Source organism: Perkinsus marinus (genome assembly GCF_000006405.1).
Source record: "Perkinsus marinus ATCC 50983 genomic scaffold scf_1104296930488, whole genome shotgun sequence".
In the NCBI taxonomy this organism is placed as follows: domain Eukaryota; phylum Perkinsozoa; order Perkinsida; family Perkinsidae; genus Perkinsus; species Perkinsus marinus.
In genome coordinates this window covers 107,351-129,851 of record NW_003216064.1, presented here as the reverse complement: position 1 = coordinate 129,851, position 22,501 = coordinate 107,351, and the positions used below count along the sequence as shown (strand labels likewise).

At 47.5% G+C, this 22,501-nt stretch overlaps 7 protein-coding genes across 7 annotated transcripts; 3 read left to right on the top strand and 4 right to left on the bottom strand.

The window, feature by feature from the left end:
• Positions 1-492: 492 nt before the first annotated feature.
• Pmar_PMAR006390 (hypothetical protein) lies at positions 493-981 on the bottom strand (the record flags this gene model as incomplete). Its single annotated transcript, XM_002786928.1, has 1 exon — positions 493-981. The coding sequence occupies one exon, from the start codon at positions 979-981 to the stop codon at positions 493-495; it is 489 nt and encodes a 162-aa protein (XP_002786974.1).
• A 3,135-nt stretch (positions 982-4,116) lies between these two features.
• Pmar_PMAR006389 (hypothetical protein) lies at positions 4,117-10,098 on the bottom strand (the record flags this gene model as incomplete). The annotated part of the gene is made up of 1 exon (XM_002786927.1): positions 4,117-10,098. One exon carries the CDS (start codon positions 10,096-10,098, stop codon positions 4,327-4,329), a length of 5,772 nt encoding a protein of 1,923 aa, XP_002786973.1. The 3' UTR covers positions 4,117-4,326.
• A 684-nt stretch (positions 10,099-10,782) lies between these two features.
• Positions 10,783-11,370, top strand: Pmar_PMAR006388 (conserved hypothetical protein; the record flags this gene model as incomplete). The annotated part of the gene is made up of 1 exon (XM_002786926.1): positions 10,783-11,370. The coding sequence occupies one exon, from the start codon at positions 10,783-10,785 to the stop codon at positions 11,368-11,370; it is 588 nt and encodes a 195-aa protein (XP_002786972.1).
• A 1,078-nt stretch (positions 11,371-12,448) lies between these two features.
• Positions 12,449-13,399, top strand: Pmar_PMAR006387 (Pc-fam-6, putative; the record flags this gene model as incomplete). Its single annotated transcript, XM_002786925.1, has 1 exon — positions 12,449-13,399. One exon carries the CDS (start codon positions 12,449-12,451, stop codon positions 13,397-13,399), a length of 951 nt encoding a protein of 316 aa, XP_002786971.1.
• Positions 13,400-14,586: 1,187 nt separating this feature from the next.
• On the bottom strand, positions 14,587-15,816 carry Pmar_PMAR006386 (hypothetical protein). Its single transcript, XM_002786924.1, has 9 exons — positions 15,808-15,816; positions 15,705-15,751; positions 15,516-15,651; positions 15,370-15,467; positions 15,222-15,321; positions 15,137-15,173; positions 14,899-15,044; positions 14,773-14,853; positions 14,587-14,713 (listed from the first exon to the last, which is right to left on the bottom strand). Exons 1-9 carry the CDS (start codon positions 15,810-15,812, stop codon positions 14,647-14,649), a joined length of 717 nt encoding a protein of 238 aa, XP_002786970.1. The 5' UTR covers positions 15,813-15,816; the 3' UTR covers positions 14,587-14,646.
• A 2,514-nt stretch (positions 15,817-18,330) lies between these two features.
• Pmar_PMAR006385 (pyroglutamyl-peptidase i, putative) lies at positions 18,331-20,817 on the top strand (the record flags this gene model as incomplete). The annotated part of the gene is made up of 5 exons (XM_002786923.1): positions 18,331-18,460; positions 18,507-18,677; positions 18,721-18,824; positions 20,109-20,151; positions 20,747-20,817. 5 exons carry the CDS (start codon positions 18,331-18,333, stop codon positions 20,815-20,817), a joined length of 519 nt encoding a protein of 172 aa, XP_002786969.1.
• Positions 20,818-21,026: 209 nt separating this feature from the next.
• On the bottom strand, positions 21,027-22,431 carry Pmar_PMAR006384 (conserved hypothetical protein; the record flags this gene model as incomplete). The annotated part of the gene is made up of 5 exons (XM_002786922.1): positions 21,027-21,806; positions 21,862-21,973; positions 22,032-22,159; positions 22,205-22,276; positions 22,339-22,431. 5 exons carry the CDS (start codon positions 22,429-22,431, stop codon positions 21,027-21,029), a joined length of 1,185 nt encoding a protein of 394 aa, XP_002786968.1.
• Positions 22,432-22,501: the final 70 nt, after the last annotated feature.

The following is a 22,501-nucleotide window of genomic DNA, read 5'->3' as shown; positions in this document are numbered from 1 at the left end:
GACACATACTGCGCATCGCTCGTTATAGCGATTAAGACGAATTGGATCAACGCACCTACACTGTTGACACTGCAGAACTGTTGAGATGTTGTGTCTAACTCTTGTTTATATTGAGAGAATATTTTGGTGAATCGATCTAGCGTGATTAGAGACTCTAATCACGTTAAATCGAGATTTATTGCCAGTGACATGTAGCTGATTACTCCTTACCAACCTCACTATCACACCTCGGCGATCAAAAGCATCCTGTGGCACAACTGTGCACAGGTGACAACCTACTTTCCTTAGAGCTAGCTGATAATCAGTACATCCACAAACACCACTCCCTTCGCACTGCACTCGGCAAGTTAATAAATTAACTGTCAATATAGAATATACAATGGTGTGACTGCAAAGCGCGATGAACACGCTAACTGGGAATGATAACAGAAGGAACGAAGAACAGAAGAACAACTGCTGATGCAGAAGGATCGACCACAGCCGATTGACCTTTTAGTTGGAGCACTGAGCAGGAGTCATGTCCAGGCTGTGACCACAAATCTGAGTAACGTCAAGAGTAAAGACGTCAGAAGTAGAGTTGTAATCGCACAACATCATCTGAGCTAACAATGGGGCTGGCATCTCAGCAGACTTGGCCATAGCCTCGTATGAGGGATTAGTCGAGTCGAGGACAAGCTCGGAGCAGTCAGAGGACATAGTGAAGGGGACGTCGTCACAGGACATCTGACCAGCGAGGTTCATCGAGAAGTTGTCGTTGTCGATGGTGACTTCAGCGGGCTCACCCATGTAGCTACCGCAATACTTGCCACTGGGCGCCTGACAGGTGACAGAACCAGTTGGGGCACTAGTAGTAGACTGGAGGAAACCGGTGGTAGGAGCCACTGTAGTAGCAGGGGCAGAAGTAGTGGTGCTATCATCATCACTGCATCCGGTGAGGGAAACAGCAACGACGGCACTGGCAACGACGGCGATGAACTTCATGATTATAGAATAGACTGGACAAGACTCCTTGTCTTAGTAGGGTTAGCGCTGTATAGCTGAACTGAGAGAAGACAAGCTTTGTGTTGCGCGCCAGCTATCTGAACACAGAGACAAATATAACAGCAGAGGTTCGATTTAGCTCGGATAGGCTGCCTATCATAGGCAGGTCTTTCTCGACACAATCTCAATTTCCGGCTCATACCCAGCGGCTCGGGTCGAATGATGGTAAGCTTGTAACAGGAATACACGCATACGCTATGTACACCTGCCACACCTCGAGAAGACGCTACACCTGGGGTTCAAGTATATAGGAAAGTCCGATAATAATCCGATAATGATATTCAAGTTCGACCGTAAGCCTAGCTAGGGTGCTGAAAGAGCTCGTGATCTAATTCAGTAGGCAGCGAGCAGGCCTTTTGGACTGAAAGTAGGACATCCAATTCGGATAAAAATCAAGAGCAAGAATCTCTCGCTTTTGCTCATCGGCTTTATACCAATGTCTTAGCTGGCGTGGGAACTCAGAGGTCAGTTACAGTATCATCACTGGGGACGTAGCTCGGAGTTGTACGGAAGCTTCACTGAGAAACGTTAAAGATGCAACTGTTCGCGCGGTTCACAGTGTTCATTATCCTATGGAGTGTGTACTGATCTGAATCATCTTTGTCCATGAGCAGCTTTACTTCATTTCTCAGCAGAGCCGTCGGAGACAGTTCTCAATCGTGTGAGCTTCAGATCTCTACCCACAGATCAGCTGACCAGTTAATTGATCTCGATTAGTAGGGACATTGCTCAGCCTCCGGATGCATCAACTCACTCAAACTAAACACGCCATTTTGCTCGAGATAAGGGGGCTGAAATTGATCAGGACGGCAGAGCACATCGCTCAAATACACACCTAGAAGTCCTTAACATAGTAAGACACCAATGACATATGACCGGACCGTACGATTACACCGAGGTCGAAAAACCAACCTCCCGAGAGACTGCTAGTATCGCCTGGATATCCGGCTAGAAATGGAAAGAAGATAGTAGTACACAATCCAATACATGATAACATGGATCGATGAGTGGCACATTCGGGAATCGAGGCATATATGATTAGCCTCAAATCAAGTATTCCACAGTATTATGGTCACCAACACCAATGTCACTCTGATGTCTGCTAAAGCGAAACTGAATTGTCACAACTGCTGCTAGTCACCCAACTATATCTACTCTGATATATATCTTAATCTCACAATGACACCAGAATGGACTATTCTCTAACAAGTGCAGAGTCACAGTTAATGGGACCACACAGTACGACTCACACCCACGTAATCCGCTAAAACTGATGAACACCACACGAGCTCCCTTATATATAACGATCGTTTCGACTATGTAATCACAATACGACCGAAATTCAGTCGACAGATTAGAAGGCTACGGTGGGAGAGCGCGCTCTTACGGTAGCACCCTGGCCCACAGATAGTAGAAAGATCAGGAAGACTAGAAGTGATAGCAATTGTAGAGACTGGAGCATTATACACAAGACAATATTCATGATCGAGATGGTAAGTAAACCTTTCCTCATCGAAGATGGCTTCCTCAATTATCACTGACCCTTAGTGAGCTTGAGAGAAGTAGTCGGTGGGTAGATCACTGAGAAAGTATCATCCCGCACTGAGTATGTAATCGAGAGATCCTTATTCAACTCAGCAGTAGTTGTACCGCGCCTGTTCGCTGCAGCAACTACTTGGTAATTACTATAGTCGGGTACGAATACAGTGCAGTCGTACATGTAGTAGCCGATATCACTGAGAACATCACCCGAAGGTATACTAACCGAGAATGACTTTGACTTCACAGTCACGCTACCAATGACGCCTTCATACTCGAAGTAGTACACCCCGCTCGGACCCCGACCACACACAGCAGCATCACCGGATGAAGACGAGTTGCTATTGAGCTCACTTATGGAGGCATCAATGGGCTTGCGAGTCGGTGCGAGAAACGATTGGTCTTGTAAGGAGGCTTGCTCGATGACTGCACGGTCAGTACAACCGGAGAGGGATAGTGCGATCACCGCGCAACAGAATAATATTGCTGAACGCATTGATGCTTAAAAGAAGAAACCTACTTTAGACTTCACAAGTCATCTTCCTCAAGCTTCTAGCATTAGCCTGAGAAAGCCTCCCAAGCAAATCCTAAACTGAGGCAACCCCCGTTCCTGGCAGCTCCCAAGACTGTCCGTTCCTCCGGCTCCCTACCTGATCATTGCCCAATCTTGAATTGAAACGCAGCGGCGAGTTAACTCACCAGGATATGTGAAATCAAGACCTTCCAAAAAGAGACAGAGTGTTGTGCAACGTCCACAGCGCGTGGACGGTATGAATCGCTGGCTCTGTAATGTGGACACAAAACACGCTTTCGTCTCTGATCCGTTACTTGATGCGAGATTGTCCTGTATCGAGGTTAGATAAGTATTCACAATCAGGAAAACCACTGTAGCTCCCAGTTTGTGAGTGCCACGCCGACCGCGCGTTTGCTGAGAGTAGCTGTGCACTGCACAGTGTGCAGCTAACGGTGTGCATGCGTGCAGACGGTTAGATTGTTTGTTTTTTTGCACAGCATAATGCTCAGAGCAAGTGTATGTGGATTTCCTCATGACTCTTCACCGCAGAAGAGTTGATCAGCTTCAGCAGTATTTTTTTCCGAGGCAGGGGTCGCAAAAGCTTCCATCTGCAGTCGACCCGATCCCATACTAAACTTATCTCTAACACGGGCGCGACCACTGTGGCGGTCATCGTGCGTGGAGCTCATTTTGCTCAGGGGCGCTGCATTAAAACCATGGAATGCTAGTTATGTCTTTAGTTGTTAAGTTTGTCATTGACTGAGTAGAGAAAATTTCGACTCTCCTATATACCGATCCATCGGATGATTTGACATTCTACCTACCATTATGAATGAATTTCTGCAAAGATTTTTTTCACTCACCAGGGGTGCATCTACGCCTTCAAACACATGTCGAATCAGACGACCCCTGTGCGGACTGGTTGTTCTCGTCTTCCGCATGATTGTCAGAGGGCATAGTTCAAAGCTCAACAACGGGGTTCGAGTGGGAAATCAAATCAAATCTATCTATATACTCTGTAGCTCAACTGCTGAGCTATGTAACGGCCGATTGTGTGCTGGTGCTTCAGGGTAGACAGCACGCAACACACAGCACACAATGCGGTGTACCGCACAGTGCCCGGCGCCTCAAATGCAATATATACGTGAATAAAAATATAAGCAATGGTGTATTATGAATTGGCGACGATGAATGATCACCGGTTAGAACCAACAGAAATCAGTTAATGATCGTTAATGGATCATCTTCACCCCTTCCTTATGTGGGTCGATATCGTCACAACGCTCTCCATCATCAAATAACACCGTCAATAGGCCATTATCCTTGACTCTTTCGACAACACCATCATAGAATTCATCTGAGCCGTTCACGGTGAAGAGCATAGAGATCCTCGTACCAACTGGGAACGGAGGTAGGCCATCATCAATCGAACAGGAGCTCGCTGGAGCAGCATTGGACTTCTTGAGATTGAGCATGGACTCCACAGTTTTGGTACCCGTCTTTGGATCTTCAATGATGCCCATCGCCTTACTTTCCACAGAAAAGCCTCGGAAGATATAGGGGCCGTGCCATTGGTAAGATAGCTTATCTCCTCTTGGCGCCCATCTATAAGCTGTACATCCGTCGGTGAAGGCTTCACGATGGTCAGAGCCTCGATCTAGTAAGGCACGCCGATACAACTCATCACGACGATCTCTCCAAAAATCCAGATATCCCTTCAGAGTAACAACTCTTCGATCTCGAAGTTCTCCATACAGGTTTCCCAGATCCTCATACCATCTGGGAGACAGTAGTCCCATCCTGGACTTATAGTCATCAGCATGCTCGTGGTCAGTGACATCATGCCTGGAAGGATAGCTCTTGATTAGATGCCACGGAGCAAGAGGCGATACATCCGAGTATGGAGTCACATTGAGAGAACGAGTACAGCTTTGCACCACTCCTGACCAATCTTCTTGATGTAGGACCTCATGATTGATAGAAGCTCTGAGCGCCTTGACAAAATCTTGGTGCTGACGTTCGTACCATCCTCGTAACCAAGGTGAGAATCTTGGTACCACGAGGTGTTGGACCTTGAACGGGAAGCTCGCCAAAGTTGCCTGAAACTCTCTCGAGCAGAAGGCCTTATCCTGATCGGACACAATGCAGAAAGGGTAGTCTTCCGAAGCGATCATAGAGCATAGAGCCTTAGTACACGCATCAGTACTCTTACGGGGCATCGTTCTAGTCATAAGGTAGCCCGTAGCGATGCAAGTGGCGGTCAGGATATAGGTCTCCACATCAGCACCATCGAGACTCGAAATTGAGTCGTCGTCGGACCAACCGTCGTCAGAAGCCAGTCTTCGAAAAGGTCCACATATGTCAATCCCCCAACATTCCATTGGGCGAAATCCACTACGCCAAGTTGCAGAGCCACCAAAAGCTTTATTAAGATTCTGGGGAGTACGCTCACGGTCTGTGATCGGACAGTGCTCCACATGGTGCTTACAGTCAGCTTTGAGCTTCTTCCAGTGGAATCTTGCACCAACATACCTTTTAAATGCCGAGACACCGCAGTGCTTCTTGAGATCGTGACAACGTCGAAGAATCTTCAACTGAAGCTTCTTATCACCGTTGGGGATCAGAAACTTACAACCACCTATCTTAGGAGCACTCTCATCAGACCAGTCTAGAGTTCGGAGCCGCACAATACCATCCACAACCACTTTGTCTCGGAGTTGCCGGCTTCTAGACACTTGTGACACCTTATCCTCCTTGAGGCCCTCGAATGCTTTCACAATATGCCGACATTCCTCGTCCAGTTTTTGGGACTGTAATATCTCTGCTTGCAAAACGGCATCATCAATGATCTCAACATTGAGGACCTTCTTAGGAGATGACCTACTCTTCTTACTGAAAATGGTCTGAGAGTTGAGCTTGGCCGCTGATGTATCAAACACGAAGTTCTTAGTTTTAGCATTCTGAACCGCGATGTCGATCTCAGCGTCAGGCATGGGCTCGGAATTAGGCCTCGTCGGACGGTCCGAGGGGTTACCATCACCACTAATATGGTAGACTCTGCAATAGCGGTTTGACCCAGTGAAGTAGTCGTGGATCCTCTTAAGCCTGTTCTCTTCAAACCGTGGTAGACACCCCTTGGACTTTCCGTAGTTCAACAACTTCCAAATAACTATTTCCGAGTCACAAAATAGCGTGACTGAGTGGGGCTTAATAGCCGTGGCGATCGGCATACACGACACCAGCGTCTCGACATGTTGAAGCAAGTCACATAGGCGAGCGAGGGCATCCAACTCCTTCAGAACAATAGTTCGGGGTCTACCTTTCGGGTCATCGCAATAGCCATACTTACAGATCACCCGATTAAAAGTAGTAGCTTGTACACCAGAAGTAGAAGCTACCCTAACGTCACAGCACCACAGCTCACCTGAGCTATCAGAGAATCCAACAAGTCCGCCAGAGGCAAAATCCAAGTGCCTAGGAAAGTTGTACTTGCAGGCAAGTGCAATGTCTCTCCAACCTCGAATCTCCGCATCAAGTTCATCGGGGATAGGCAGGGACCAACACACATTAGATTGAGCAATTTTCCGAAGTAGTATGCGAGCACCATTGCTGCATTCACTCCACAATCCAATGGGATCAAATAGAGCACTAAGGATACTCACAGCCTGAGCTTTAGTAAGAATCGTTGATGGCAGCGATGACAAACAGGAGCCACGACCTGTACCATAGGCCATTACGAGATGGTCTGATACCGGTAAATAGCTGTATCCCAAATGACGTGCCGTTGTATCCTCACGGCCTTCACTCGGAGTAGTCTTGTCGTCTAAGTTATCATCATCCTTCTCCGGATTACAATAGAGTCCATGTCTGCTGAACTTGTAACGGGTAAATGAACGGAGGCCCATGAGGCGTTGGCGATCATTTCCAGAGGCCACCACATCATCTAGATAGAGCTTGAGCAAGTCGATGTCAGTAGGATCAGGTTGATGAGAGGGTACCGGGGGTAGCGGGATAGGAGGAGGGGGTCTCGCTTCATCCAAAGGAAGATACTTGATCGCCGCGCCTATCTTCAGCCGATCTCCTCGAAGTTCATCTTGCCAAAGGACTTTTAAGAAATCAGTACTCTCTTGAAGGGCTCTCGGAGCCCACCCTGCACCAAAGTAGACCGAATTGAACTGTAGGGTCCTCCCGGCCCCTTGCATACCGCAGTAGGGTCGGTCAATGGGGTGAATCCCCAATGATAAAAAGGCTTTACTTATATCCATACTAAAGTAAAACTTGCCGCCTCGCCAATAAAGCAAATTGGCCTCCAATGAGGATGGCGAATCCTTCTTCCCAACCGGAAAAGCAAAGGTAAACGAGTTCTCAGCCCTGGCATCCAGTACGACCCGTATGGGAGTAGTGACACTCACTGGATCATTAACACAGAAGGCTCTAATGAACCTTCCAGTTACTGACGGCAATGGGACAGCTCCCCGCTCTAAATCTGAGCGAGAGTCTTGTAGATAGCTTTCGAGCTCGGCCAAGGACTTAGCTGGAGATGTAGGGCTGCAGAATCCAAGAGAGATGAACTCGTCGACCTTCTCACAGAACTGTTCTTTCTTCTCCGTTGTCAACTTCCTCATAATGGCTCTATCGCAGCGCATAGCTTGGAAGCCATTCACGGGTGGCCTCGCATCAGACTTCCATGGTACTCGAACGACCGGCCTCCCATCTGGTGCACCGACTGGATCACGTTGCAAATGGATATCGAAGCACTTAGTCACAACGCTGTCGAGGTCCTCAATAACATGCCGCAGATCACGATCTTTTGCTGGAAATTCAGAGGAAGCTAGTTGTTCACAACGTCGAAGTGCTTCTTGTTCATCAGCATAGCATTCTGCATAACTCTGACCCTCAATACCATCACAAAGCTGTAAGGTGTAGGACATCATACGCCGAGTAGATTCCCAACCATCCTCGAAGCCATCATATTGCAGAGCTCGTAGATTGAGGCAGTTAAGGCTGAGATAATCTGGAGCCAAGGTTCCTCCTGTCAATGGCTTAGGCTGAAACCCTAGACCTTTGAGAATGTCTCTCACCTCCTGAGCGGAATCACCGAGTAACATACAATCGGCGTGACCAGGAAGCATAAACCATAGGCAGCCAGCATCACGGAGAACAGAACTGGATAGCAACATCTGATGGCTCAGATCAGGATAGACGTAACACTTGAGCACCACCGAACTACTATTCTGCGTAAAAGACACAGAAACTGTTACCGACGTATCAATAGGAATAGGATCTTTAGAGGCATCGCTGCTGCTGGCGACATAACCAGTGGGCCGGATCTTCAAAGAGACACCAGATTCCTTCCATCTATGAATCAAATCAGGATGGATAAAACAATGAGACGCACCCGAATCGATCAAAGCAGACTGCTTATAGGGAATCTTCGCTTCCAAAGTCTCTAGGTAAACGTCAATACTGGTGAGACTTGAACTGGGCCGGGTTTCCGAGGTCGAAAGAGAGACCAGATTGGCCTGTGATGGCTTCGAAATCTCTGTGGTAACCGAGACCTTCTTCTCGTTGATCTTGTCGAAGATAAGCTTCCTTTGTTCTGCTGGCATAGGCTTCGCCTCGGCTACTGGGCAAGCTCTAGCAAAGTGCCCCGAACCCGAGCATCTCATACAGGTAATAGGACCTTTCGATAATGAAGAGCAAGGTGTCGAATGACCTTCATGCTGTACCATACCACAAGTCCGGCATCGGCGACGTGAATAGGACATCTCAGCGACGGGACAGAACACCGTTGAGTGACCATGACTCAAGCATCTCTGACATTTACAACTCTTAATATGGTCGTTGGTAAGGGTAGACTCCACGATATTAACCTCTGACTGACGCAGAGGCCTACTGTAGAGTAAGCGAGAGGTAGTAGCATCTTCAATTGGTATAGGACTCGTAGTTGAGGAGCTCATCTTCGATTTGGCCTTCTTCGAGATCACTCGGCATACATTCCTTGTAATGTTCTTGAGAGAGTCGAGGTCCTTATAGATCGCCGAGTCACCGATCACCGAAATGAGTTTACCTTTCACTCGATCAGAAAGGCCTTGGTAAAAGTAATGAGCTAGTTCCTCAGAGTTCCGAGCTCTATCAGCGGCTGTGGTCTCAACATGCTCATGTAAATACTCTATACGTATCAAACCAAACTGCTGCAAGTAGTCATCATAGGCACCAACAATATCTACATCACTTCTCACCATAGACATCTTCAAGGCTTGCAACTTCTTACGGGAGTCTTCCTCAGTATATGATGCCGAGTACTCCTTGTTGAGGTGGGACCACAGAGCATTGTGCCATTCCTCAAACGATGACGAAGCATTGCCTCCCTCAACTGTCAGGGCGGCAACTTCCCGGATGCTTGGCGATAGGACCCTCAAACAGAAGAAGTACTTAATAGCCCAGTTTCCAAAACGATAAAGATGCTGAGCTTCAACCAAGGTCTTCAACCTTACAACAGACCGCCCATCATTATCCCCGGTCCAATAGTTGGCAGTGCCTCGCTTCTGGTCGCCTAGGAACGAAAGATCGGCCTTATCGACAGTCTTCTTAGCTTTTGTAGCAGCCTTATCGTCAGTGGTACTCACAAGTTTTGCAGTCATAGCGGTCTTCTCTGTCTTCATATCCTCCTCAACAGCCATTGGAGCTTGTGGATGGGGGGACTCACAGGGCGGTGGGTGCATCATCTGAATGGTTTGCATGGTCTGGGCCATAGCGTTGCACAGATTGGACATCTGAGTTGATAGAATCTTGTTGGTCTCAGCGATCTGGTTAGTTAGAGCTTGAAACAGCTCCTTATTGGCCTTCCTGTTAGTGTCAATGATGTGTGATGTAGCCTCGACCAACAGGGGCTGAAGGGACCCCTCGGGATGTAAGCGAGGTGATTGCCTCACTTCCGAGGAGATCCCGGTAGAATGTGCGGACTGGTTGTTCTCGTCTTCCGCATGATTGTCAGAGGGCATAGTTCAAAGCTCAACAACGGGGTTCGAGTGGGAAATCAAATCAAATCTATCTATATACTCTGTAGCTCAACTGCTGAGCTATGTAACGGCCGATTGTGTGCTGGTGCTTCAGGGTAGACAGCACGCAACACACAGCACACAATGCGGTGTACCGCACACCCCCGTGTGCAGGATAATATGATAGACATTTCGAATGCACTGTAAGTTATCCGACTGTGAAACGTCCCATGGGAGCATTCGGAGACTGTATAACTTAGACCTACGATACTTAGGATAGACTCTTACTTGAAGACGACTATCAACAGACCCAAATTCAAAAATGCTTTATGCCAATCGATCATTCCTAAGCCGAGATCAACCGTATCAGCGAAGTCTGACCACGAATAATGCGAACAAGTCGAATCGACTTGTTTCGGATCCCAGAATACCGAGACTTATCCATCATAGCTAGAAGCCATTTTTGTGTTTAGATATCATGCCGCTAAGTTAGCGTAGCCACATCCTATGGCTAGGCTAACTTAGCTTATTTAGCTCGATCAAGGACATGGAAATATTCTATTCGGGTATCAGAATCTCTTAGTGTTAGCGCTCCTGATAACAGTGGAATAGTTAAATACCAGATGTGTCTTAGTTCATTCCCACCTATTCCATTGTATTCAGTTCGAACTTTTTTTTTGTTCCGATATGAAGTTCTCCGTCGTTGCAGTTTCGGTTGTTGTCGCTTTCTCCTTGACGGGGTGTAGCGATGATTCAACAACTACTGTTGCACCTACCACGAGTGTGGTTACTACAGCAGCTGCTCAGGCTACCACTGAACCTTCTATCGAAACAACAACTAAAGGGTCTTTCATGCCTCGTACCTCCACTTCGGGTGATGTGACTACTGGATCGTCGAATGACGCCACTACAGGTTCCTCTGGTTCTGTTGTGACTACCACTGCCAGCAGCGGTGGAAGTTGCTCCGCTACACCGAGTGGCAAGTATTGTGGCAAGTACATGGTGTTTAAGGGTACCGCTACTATTGATAATGGTACCTTTGACTTGACTGTGAGACCATTGGTTAATATGAAGGGTGTTGATTATACCATGGACGACTGCACCGACTTCGAGCCTGATTACAATGATCCTCAGATGGTGGAAATGGCTGATACGCTCGGCATGACCCCCGCTGAGCTTCAGCAGGCTATGACGATTACTTATGATGAATCCAACGACACATTTGATATGTCCATGGATGGAGTATCGCTCAATCTCTCCAAAGACCAATGCTAAAGGGCATGGTCGAGATGGACGGTGTTGTTTTGACTTTTAAACTATGTTGAGAAGTTCACACATATGTTTGTTGCTGCTCTCTGTTGTTTGTTGATGTGTATCTTGACTCTACGGAGATTTGTCACGAGAAAACTACTGTAAACGTTGCGTTTGTGTTTGGGGAGTAAGACTGGTCATCCAGTGAGATCGAGGGGGAAAATAATTTTCACACGAGTCAGTGGGCCTGTAACTTGGGAACTGCTCATTAAGGCGTACCTTGTGAGGAGGAATTCTTACGGTCCTTCTTTAAGGATGTTACACTCCTTCCTTCAAGATACAAGGTCACTGTGAGGACTTGGCAAGTACAACTCGACATAAAAATGGAATGTATAATTTCTTGAGCCCTGCAGACATGTATTTTGCTCGTGAGAGGATCAAACACACTTGTTAATGTCATGTTCTTGTGAATGAATTCCAGTTGATCCTCTTCAGAGGTAGAACTTTCAACCATACAGTTTGACAAGGTGTAAGTGTTCCGCGATCTTATACCTGCGAGCAGACCTCGTCGAAGATAGTAAGGTCGCGTCTTTCCCTAATAGAGAATACCTACTGTTGGAACAATAGAGGCTCATATACGCAATGCGCATATATATAATCAATTTCGTATACAAAATGCGCGATACCAGATGACAGTGATAAAGGAAAGTAATAAAAGCCCACATTCCTTGAAATAATCGTAAAAGTTCATCTTATTGTCGAAGACGAGTAGCACTAGGTTTATCGTCAGTGCATCTTCAGTTCGTGTCTCCTGTTCGATCTAGTAGCCCGATTCTATCATACCCAGATCCGCATTTTTAGCATTACTCGTTTTTTGCTTATCTGTTTGTGATACGCTAAAATATGGCATAGCTCGCTAGTACTAATACAGGTATGGATTCACTTGTTAAAGTCAAGGTTATCCTTAAAATTGGGTTTCAGGTGTATGTGATTATCATTGGGGAGGATCTTGATCATTGAGTGAATGGCGTTAGGATTTATGTAGTTGTCAATCGCGTATGAGCGTTATCAGTGTTTCTAGTGTTTTTCCAAGTTGATCACTATGAAGTTTTTCGTGGTTGCTGCCTCTGCTATTGTCGCTCTCTCTTTGACGGGATGCAGTGATGATTCGACGACTACTGCAGCTCCTACTACGGCTCCTAGTATAGCTACTACGGCAGCTGCTCTGGCCACTACTGCATCTCCAATCAAAACTACTTCTACACAGTCGTCGTCTGAGAGCACTTCTACTCCTCGGACTTCTACTGTGATGACGTCGTTCCCTATCACCTCGACTTCTGGCTCTTTAGATGATTCAACCACAGTCTCATCAGAGACCACTACCAAGAGGAGGCCCTTCCGACCCACTACGACGACTTCTCTTGCTGATGGATCTACAGTGAATCCTTCCGAGACTACAACAAGAAGGCCGTTCTTCAGACCGACCACTACACCCTCGGCTAGCTCGACGACTTCTTCTGCTGATGGACCTACAGTTAATCCTTCAGAGACTACAACAAGGAAGCCGTTCTTCAGACCGACCACTACACCCTCGGCTAGCTCGACGACTTCTGGTGATTCGAGTAGTGCCTCTACTGGTCTCGCAACCTCAACGTTGGTAACATCAACTACAGCGAAGTCTGATGGTTCTACAACTGCCTCGACCACTACGACCACGTCCGGTCCTGCCGAGAGTTGTCTAGCTGCTCCTAGTGGAAAGTATTGCGGTAAGTACATGCTTTTTAAGGGCAGCGCTACTATCAACGATGAAACATTCGACTTGACTGTAAGACCTCTAGTTAATGTCAAGGGTATTGGTTACACTATGGAGGACTGCACTGCGATGGAGCCTGACTATAATGATCCTCAGATGGTGGAGTTGGCTAGTGAGCTTGGTATGACGCCTCAGGAGCTTGACGAAGCTCTGATTGTTACGTACGACGAGTCGAACGACCATGTCAATGTATCTCTGGCTGGAGTAATGTCTCTTAGCCTTTCGAAGGACCAGTGCTAAAGTTCACTGAGTCTGTGTTGTTGGCCTTTAACTTGTCCAGAAGGTTACTGTTGTTGCTATTTTTTTACGCTTTTTGTTACCGATTCATGATTGATGGCTGTGACTATCATGAATGAGTTTTCGGTTATCCACTCTCTTGCGCGCTACTATGTTTTCGCTTCGTTTGGCAGGGGATCGTCGTTGAGTTCTATTCCGTCCCGACGTCAATTGAGATGAGAGGCTGAAGGTGATGCAACCGCAGTCAAACGTGGTGGATTCGAAGAGTTGCTCGTAGGGTAACGAATGTTTTGGCGGCTGATTCGAGGTAGTCAGCTACATCTATTTGGCTGTCGGTAGAAGCAAGAGCGCTTCATTGAAGCACAAGAAATGATACACTAATTTGAAAAGTATGCTGTCTATGCAAAAGTGATCGAGGTCAAGTTGCAAGCCAATGAGAACGCGATGCTCCTCGAGTTCCTCCCTCGTGTTGCTTCCAGACCAACACAATAGAGTGTCTGTCGGGTTGTGTTCTTTATGAAGTCACAAAGAAATTGTCGAATTTGGAATCAGATCCGATTACTTGTCAATTCGAGGACATCTCGGTAGAGTAGAGTTAAGCCAAAAACCAACTGAGCAGACAGGGACTTTGTTGGAGCTGTATGGGATGATAGTTGCTTCGAGGACGGATGGCACTCTATTAATCCATCATGGATTTTCTCGATAGGCTTCTTAATGCGAAGCCGTTGCTCAGCTTCTATCCCCTGCCTCTGGCTGTGGTTCTTGTTAGGCCTCAAGCCTTGGAAATTGGGTAGAAACAGGATCCTTGTGTACAATCAAGGCAAACGACAGTTCCTCTCAATAGAAGCAGAGGGATAACTAACGTTACAGTCATTTCGTTCACTTTCGACGTGGACAGACGATGGGTTGGAGCTTTGGAGTAATTTTCCCGAGGCACATTTCCCGATCGAATTCATAATCGACCAGTTTAAAATTCCTCTCGTACAAACAGTATACTAGTTTTTACTTCCATGGATTCCAAATCACCAGGGAAAAGAGCAAAAGCTCATATCGGAGCTAGAATATCGCATTTAATATATTATTACTTCACAAACAGTAGCATTCTTTTGTGTTGTTATTTCAGACGAATCACTGGAGAACACGACACAAAATACTTAACCAGAGCTTCTAAGAAAACTTCATGATCACACAAAAGAAACATTAGTGTGCTGCATTTCCAATTCGGCCAAATACTGTGTTTGACACAGCCATCATGGCGACTTAACAGGTGCACATACAAGAGGACCAGCACTGGCGTTGTGAATTTCTCCGGTCGGACTGAAAACAACTCCCTAGCGTCGTTCGGGATCCACGCAAAACCTCCGCGCAGGCGATACCTTGCCGAACCCCCATTCGAAGAGGCTTCGACTGTCCCCGCTGAACTGCTCTCCTTGGCTTGTCGTCGGAGCGCCTTAAACCTGCGGAGATTGTGTACGGCTTGAACAGCAACATCAACAACTTACAGCCAGAGGATAGCAAAAAGTTGGCCGACGATGACGACAAGGAACGGTATTGCAACAACGATCATCGGCGTATCACTGCTGTTGGACTGCCCCGGAGTAGGAGTGACCCCAACAATACGTCCCCACACCGGAGCATGGGTCGAGTTCTGAGACACCAGTCATATAATCGCTGAAGGAGTATAACCAACGGAGACGGGCAAATGGAGATAACCACGGGAAGAGCGCGAGAGGATCCTACGGGAGGGCGCGTTGTAGTGACATTCTTGACACAGAACCTGAGAAGTGCATTTTTGGACAGCTCCTGAGGAAGCTCTGTGGATTACTCGCGAGTCCCGCCAGGAGTATACGTTGTCCTCCAGCCCTCCTCGCATATGCAGATTCCCTCCCGTTCCGACCAGTTGCCGCGACCGTGACAGTCTGGTACTGACGAGCACGGCGGGTCAGAGAGCAGCGACAGAGAGCAATACCCACTTATATGAGGCCATCTTTCTGGAGCAGGGATATCCCTGTCGAGCCAGTGAGAACCATTGTCCGGCAAGGCCAAGCCGGTACCTCTCTTTGGGCAAGGACTGCGAACGGACAGCTGAGCTTCGACGATAGTCACTGGTTAAACGTACATGTGCCATTCATCAGCTTCGAGCATGACCGAACTTGTCAAAGGGTTACGCTTGGCGTATATAACTCCTTCTTGGCATTCACAACGCTGCATGAAGCGATTCCATGTGTAGGGACAGTCGATGTTCTCGGATAGATCTGATAAGTAGAACTGCTATCTTACAGCGACGATTCTGTCGATGAGGAAGTACAGGGATGCCACTCGTACTCGAACTGGGTATAATTGGTGGGGAAGCACCTTGAAAAACATGGCAAGAGTTATTGGCAAGGACCACAGCGTCTGTAGAGGGCTACAACATTCCACCAGCAACATCCGGGATATTTCCTCTGACAAGGTCTTCGCATACTGAAGGGAACGATAGAAAACTACACAGGCTCATTGAACTTACAGTAGATGATTCCTCTCGACTGCACATGCCCTTGGATCGTCTCGTTCCATCGTATTTTGCCACCCCAGATAGCACATTGCCTGAATGGATGACGACTAGCAGACTTTCCATCACCGAGAAGAGCTACAGGATAGCACTGTATCTCATATTCTCCGAGGCATTAGGCTTGTGGGTAGACCACCCATATACCCACTGGTCGTCACACTCGCACCTGCCGTTAACCCAGTGCCCACGACCGTGACAATAGCGCTCCAGACGGTCTTTATGGTAAGGGCTCCAGTCGGCAGGCCAAGGAAACGAGGATGACATCGCCACAATCGGGAGGAACCTGTCAAACTATGCACCAGTTGACAACATTCAGAACGTCTTCCCCCCGTTCTGTAGCCGTTTTCAAGCCGTTTCCGTCGAGGCGAGCGATAAGTAACCCGCCTTATGGTCACACGGTTGACGCAAACGTTCATATCGGTTCGGTACTAACACGTCATACGTATCTCGTAAACTCTTGTAGTGCGCAGTACTATCGCGAGGGTAGATAAGTCGTCGTGGATATTGTCGATTTTGAGTGAATAAATATTCTAACTCGGGCAAGGATTGATGAAACTGTGAATACTTGATCGACACTGTTTTACACTGATGTGATTGGAATGAGCATGGACCCCTGCTCAATTTCCTCTTCAATGACAATGAGATCATCAACTTATTCATGATGATGAGCCGTTCATTTTGGACGATAATGTATCGTGAACGCTTCACTAGGGAGCACTCAGATAAACGCAAAGCCTTCCCCGAGTAAGATCACTCACATTAACTGGTAGTGACATGTTGCTTGAGTTAACAGGAATAGTTGGGCAGTAGAAAATGAGCTCACACTTTCACAAAGTCATCGGATGCGACGGACACCGGGGAGAGATAACCAGCCTGTGTCCCCCGAGTTTGCAGTTGTACAGCATTGAAGAAGCAGTGATCTGTAAATGTGCTCCTATCCATGAGAGACCTAAACAAGGACGACTCTGAGAATTGCTGGTAATTCTCAGAGTTTTCGAGTCAACATGGACAACAAAATCAGTTTGGCACTCACGTTGCATAAATGCATACTTCGCAATATCAGCTTAAAATTGGTGCAAGTCCGGCCAATGAAAATTTGTGGAAGAATGAAACATCTTCCTCGACAAGCGAAGTTGTGATAGTCAATGATTGCGATCGACACCAGTTTGAGAAAGCGTAACGGGGAGTTAACACCGATTTCGACACCATGGGTTCACTCTGTAACTATGATATACGAGTTACCAATCTATTATAGAGCCCATCATGCGTTTCAGAACGAGTTCACTGAGAGAGGGTATGTGTAAACAAGACATACCTGGTTTCGTCAAATTGTAGATCCAGTGGTCGGACGTCTACTTCGAAGGGGGCGTACGGATGAGCTTCGTAACTTCGCCGCACCACTTTGAAAAAGTGTGAGAATACAGGCACCACGAAGCGAACGGTGAAGAACACCAAAATGAGTATAGTGAGACCCTCCAGTATTGAGGGATAGACAGTTGATGGGGATCTAGAGGAGGCCACAGGCCTGAGATAAGAAGGCTTAATAGATGTACTCAAGGTGCGGTATTACTGCCATCTCGACCCGGGGTAGTCGTTAGTGAGCGAGGCGAATCGTCTACCTCTGTGCATGGAAAGTTGTTGTGATAGAGATGAGCTGATGAGACGCGACGACGAATGAATCTACTTGCACGCGAGCCCACGTACACTTGTAGTTAGCGCGCGCCCGGAGTGGCATTACTTTTTCTCCATGAAGGTTGTATTTGTTACGTTTTGGGTACGCCAGATACCCTTACGAAGCACTAAGAGGGAATAGGGATTCTCGTGTGACACAAGTCGTGTCCCGTTCTAACTTTACCATAAATCCCGCAAATACTCACCTGGTAAGCATAGAGAAGTGTCGCAATAAGGTCCGTCACCTCATGCCGTTGAAGGCATCATCACTGTGGCCTCTTATCGGTCCGTCTCCAGTGAAGTGACATGCTACAGGTCATCTAATTAGTATATCATAATATTATGAGTATTTTTTATCACATTATTCCACCATAAAGATACGTATATTATTAGTTATACCCATTTCATATATTATACATATACTAGATTATAGATAGATCATAGATTAGTATATATATATATACTAATTATCTATACTATATATATTAATCTAAGGTGATATAAAAGTGATGACTAGCCTCATATAGTCTCGGCTACTATATCGCCAGCTTCAACTGGTGATAAACTTACTCCCATGTTTATAGAATAAGCTCTGGGATTTCGAACCGATTCTAGCATCGTATTATACGTGTAAGAAGCGATTCTGGCTTACGAAATCTGTGTATCGAACGGCCCCTATAATTCAGTTTAGTTTTAAATAGTATTATCCGTGATGAGTGCTGACGGCACTTCAAAGGGAGTGCATATTTTACTAACAGGCTTCGGCCCTTTCAGCGGCGTTGAGGAAAACCCTACGCAAGCTGTAGCCGAGGCTTTGGAAAATGCCGAAGACAAACATATAGGTGAACCAACTCCCTCGACAGTCCTTGCTACGACGAATGGTATCAGGCACGTGTAGCGACTATGAAGTCTTCAGCTCAGCTGTGGAGGTCTCGGTTGAGGAGTGTGGGCGAGTATCGATGGCAATGAGTAAAAAGGCTGAGGAACTATCCAAGGCTACAAATGTCCTTCTACTGCACATGGGCGTTGATGCCCAATGTGATCACTTGAAACTAGAACGTGAGTACAACATTCCCTCTACTTAGAGAAGCATAGGCCTCAGGTACGGCCCATAACGTGGCCACCTTTCGAGTGCCAGATGTGCGGGGTGCTCAGCTCAGTGGGCGTGAGATCTTGCCGGGCCAACCCGAGAAGCTGCAAACCTCAGTGAGTGTAGAGGCGATCGTTGGGGCTTGTCAAGAACGAGGGTGTCGCGTGGAGGTCTCTGATGATGCTGGCCGATATCTTTGTAATTATATATTCTTCCACTCACTCGCCAACATGAAGGGGCGCGCTCTTTTTCTTCACCTTCCACCGTTCAGTGTATTGTCGGAGGGAAAGCAGTGTGAGATGGTGAAGGAGATCCTCAGTGTTGTCGCTATACAATGCGAGAACAGTTTCTGTACAGTTGCAAGTCGTCTCTGAAAACAATGCTTTGCAGTGTTGGGAAATGCACGTTCGCTTCCCTCAGAAGTTTCCTTACTGATAACAGGAGTATTTTTCGAATTCGGAAACCAATGGGAATTTCCCAAAATTTCCTCCCAGAATTTTCGTATTCTCACCAACACATGTAGTTGACCATGCGAATATTCTACCACACTGATGTTATTGTGTACCGGCCACTCCTGGTTTTTATCCTTCATCTCCGTTGATGGTGGGGGTCATTCTATGGTCAGCTGGAAGGTCTCCAGCAAGAGCCCATATTACTACTACTATCGCGGTAGTAGTCGAGGCTCGCCTCTATACATGGTGACAGAGTACTCGGCTATCTGCTGGAGCTAGCCTTGTGATATCCGCTTTATCATCGCAGGAAGCAACGGGTGGATACCGCCCGTTGTAGGCTACTATCTAGATAATACGCATAATGTCTTGGGGTTCAGGAAAGACATTGAAAAGGTGTGCTTGAGGACGGCGATGTCGACATACCAACGGCATTGGGGAGAGCTCAGTCATGTAGTAGAAATACTCTACTACTTGATTGAGTCGTCGCAGATGCCATACGCGACACAATCCACTACAGTGTGTTGATCTCGTTTAGTTCACGTCTACTTGATAGCATTGCAAGGATAACCAGTCAGAATACGAATAACTTGACCCATCCGCACGCCCATACAATTGTGAAGGGGGAGCATATTGAAGCCCCATGGGATGCTGCTCTGTCTCTCCGTAAGTACTTATGCGTTTGAAACCTTCCTATAGTTGCGTTTCGAAGTGTTGTCACATTCCAAACACCGAGATACAAAGGGTGCCCGGTCGTCACCTCGACAACCTCAAAGGCGCAAAGATGAGTATACTCTATCAGCGATATCGCGCAACGGTGAAGGACTCGTTCGTGGGGTTTTGTTGCCCTTCCAAGCACTCGAGTGGCTCACACTTCTCCCCCATGGCTAGGAGGAGTTGAGGGATCTCCTTATGAGGGCCTTGGGTTCGGATAACATCGCCGATTTGTAGGCTGAACCTTCGCGTCGAGCGGGCCGGAGGCAGTTATTTCCAGGTGATGGCTGATAGCCACGTGGCTCTACGAAGGATGCCCCTCGAGAACGGCTACAATTGCGGTTTCTCATGACGATGATAACAAGGGCCACGTTGGGGGCACCACGGTCGCCGAGTGCATATGATGGCAGTATGTTGAATCACAAGTAGACGAAACTATTCGAATTGGTCTGTGGCCCCTTATTGACTCAGTCTCGTCAGACTACCATCATTACTCCCGTTACAGCATCACAGAACACCATCACTTGCGAAAAGGAATTCCCCACAACTACTTTACCACGCACATCATCGGGCGCATCACAGCTGTCGATTCTAGTATCGGGTGGAAACCGGGTACTAGCGCTCGATCAACTACCCTTTTTTGAAGTGCTAGTAAGGGAGGGAGGGAAGCATGAACGATGTGACTGTGAGCTGATCTCACTCGCCTGGAGGTGATGCGGTTGCGAGCACCATGATGGTGTGTACGTGAGGATTGCCTCCTGTCCTCCATGATGTGTGATGGCTCGCTCGGTGCTCGACACCCTATAGTGACAACACAGCACCAATGTAAGGAAAACCTCGGCTGGCTCGAATGGTGGCTTCAATGACTATAACAGACGAGTTCACTCTTAAGACTGCTGCTAATTCAGCTGCGTTCGCAGCTTATGACCACAACACCGATCATTAGTATTATTGAGCAAACTTGAACCCCGAACCCTGCTGCTGCTGTTGCTGTACATCGACTGCCAAGGCGGCCCACTACTACTAGTCATACAATTACCAAATGTGACAAATAAGAGAACGGCCTAGTAGGGCAACACCGGCCATCATAGTGCTGCTGATGCTCATCATCATCACCATAACGATGATGATGATCAAGCTGTTCATGAGCCCCCTTTACGAACGCTCGGCCTGGCCTCCCTCCTCGTTATTATTGTTACTCATAGTAGGAGTTGATGTATCAGACACCTCAGGGGCCGCTTCATTCTGCTGCTGCTGTTGTTGTTGTTGTTGGCCACGCCATAGAGTCTGGTGGACAGCCACGACCTGCTGGGGTGTTATGATACCTTGGGGTGATATAGGCATATTCATCGGTGGCTGTTGTTGCAAATACTGATTGTTATTGCTAGCAGCACCAGCAGCAGTCCCACCACTAGCCGACTGTGTAGCAGACCCTTGCTGCATCTGCCTCGTCAACTCAGCAGCCGATATCCCAGGACCCCCACTAGGACTCTGTTGTTGCTGTGGTTGTTGATAACCGGTAAACATCGACATTAAATAAGGTGGAATAGGCCCACTAGCTGTGGCTGACATGTGTGGTGATAGCATCCCTTGACTAGCTGCGGCGAACATCTGTGGTGAATACATAACTTGGGGTGGGACAAAGCCGCCCATACTCGTAGGGTAGTTGAGATTCTGCTGGCCCACCATATTACCACCATTACCAGGGCCTCCCATAGCAGTCCCACCAGGACCACCAGCAGCAGCCGAATTATTAGCATTCCAATAGCCGCCGCCGCCACCACCACCTTTCCCTTTGCCTTTGCCTTTGCCTTTACCACCACCCAAAGTGCCCGACTTGAGACGTTGGTAGTGAGCCTTTTGACGGTTGATCACTGAGCTCACATCGAAGGCACCACTTATAACATCGTTGAGGAGGTCCACACAGACACGCACCTAAACAGTGTGTAGTCTCCCATATGACTACTACCACCACCAGCAGCAACATTACCGCATCAGCTGTGCCAACGACCTTAGCCGAGCGAGGACTCCCATCCTCCATCTCGACGGGCTGCAGCTGGACTCGGCAGCCGCTGCGGCGACGGACCTCATCAAGCACGCACCTAAGGATGATGCAACATGATCGGCGGCCGTCAAAATACCAGGGAGTAGTGTTGTTACCCTTGGGGGCCGATGACAGTCCCGACCTTATCAGCGGGCACTTCTACTTCCTCTTCAACATCATCAGGATATAGACACTCACACGGTTCACATGATAGGACGACTCCCTTTAAATGAGATATCGCAGCCTGAAACACTGAATCGGTGGACAAGACAGAGACAACGAGAAGTACCTCAACAGAATCAGCAGTAGGACCACTGATTTTGAAAGTGCTAAAACCTTGATCGGAAGTAGTCTGGTCAACCTGAAGATGCGACGACTATCACGACCAGAATCGTCACCGCCATTATGGCCCTCCACTCCTACTTGAATGAATGTACTGAGCTCGTCCTTCAACCTTTTGATGGTCTCTCCTCCACGGCCAATCGCCTTACCAACTGCCCTCTGGGGTATCCTCATCTCTCTAGTAAACTCGGCATTGTTATTAACCCAACCACCCCTAGTGGAAGGGGAGGAGGAGGAGGCAGAC

Excerpts from the sequence above, each read along its gene's own strand:
- Pmar_PMAR006386 (XM_002786924.1), bottom strand. Across the intron at positions 15,322-15,369 it reads AGAAAGATGGCCTCATATAA|TACCAGACTGTCACGGTCGC; the intron begins GTGGGTATTGCT and ends CGTGCTCGTCAG. Across the intron at positions 14,714-14,772 it reads TCGAATGGGGGTTCGGCAAG|TCCGACCGGAGAAATTCACA; the intron begins GTATCGCCTGCG and ends AGTTGTTTTCAG.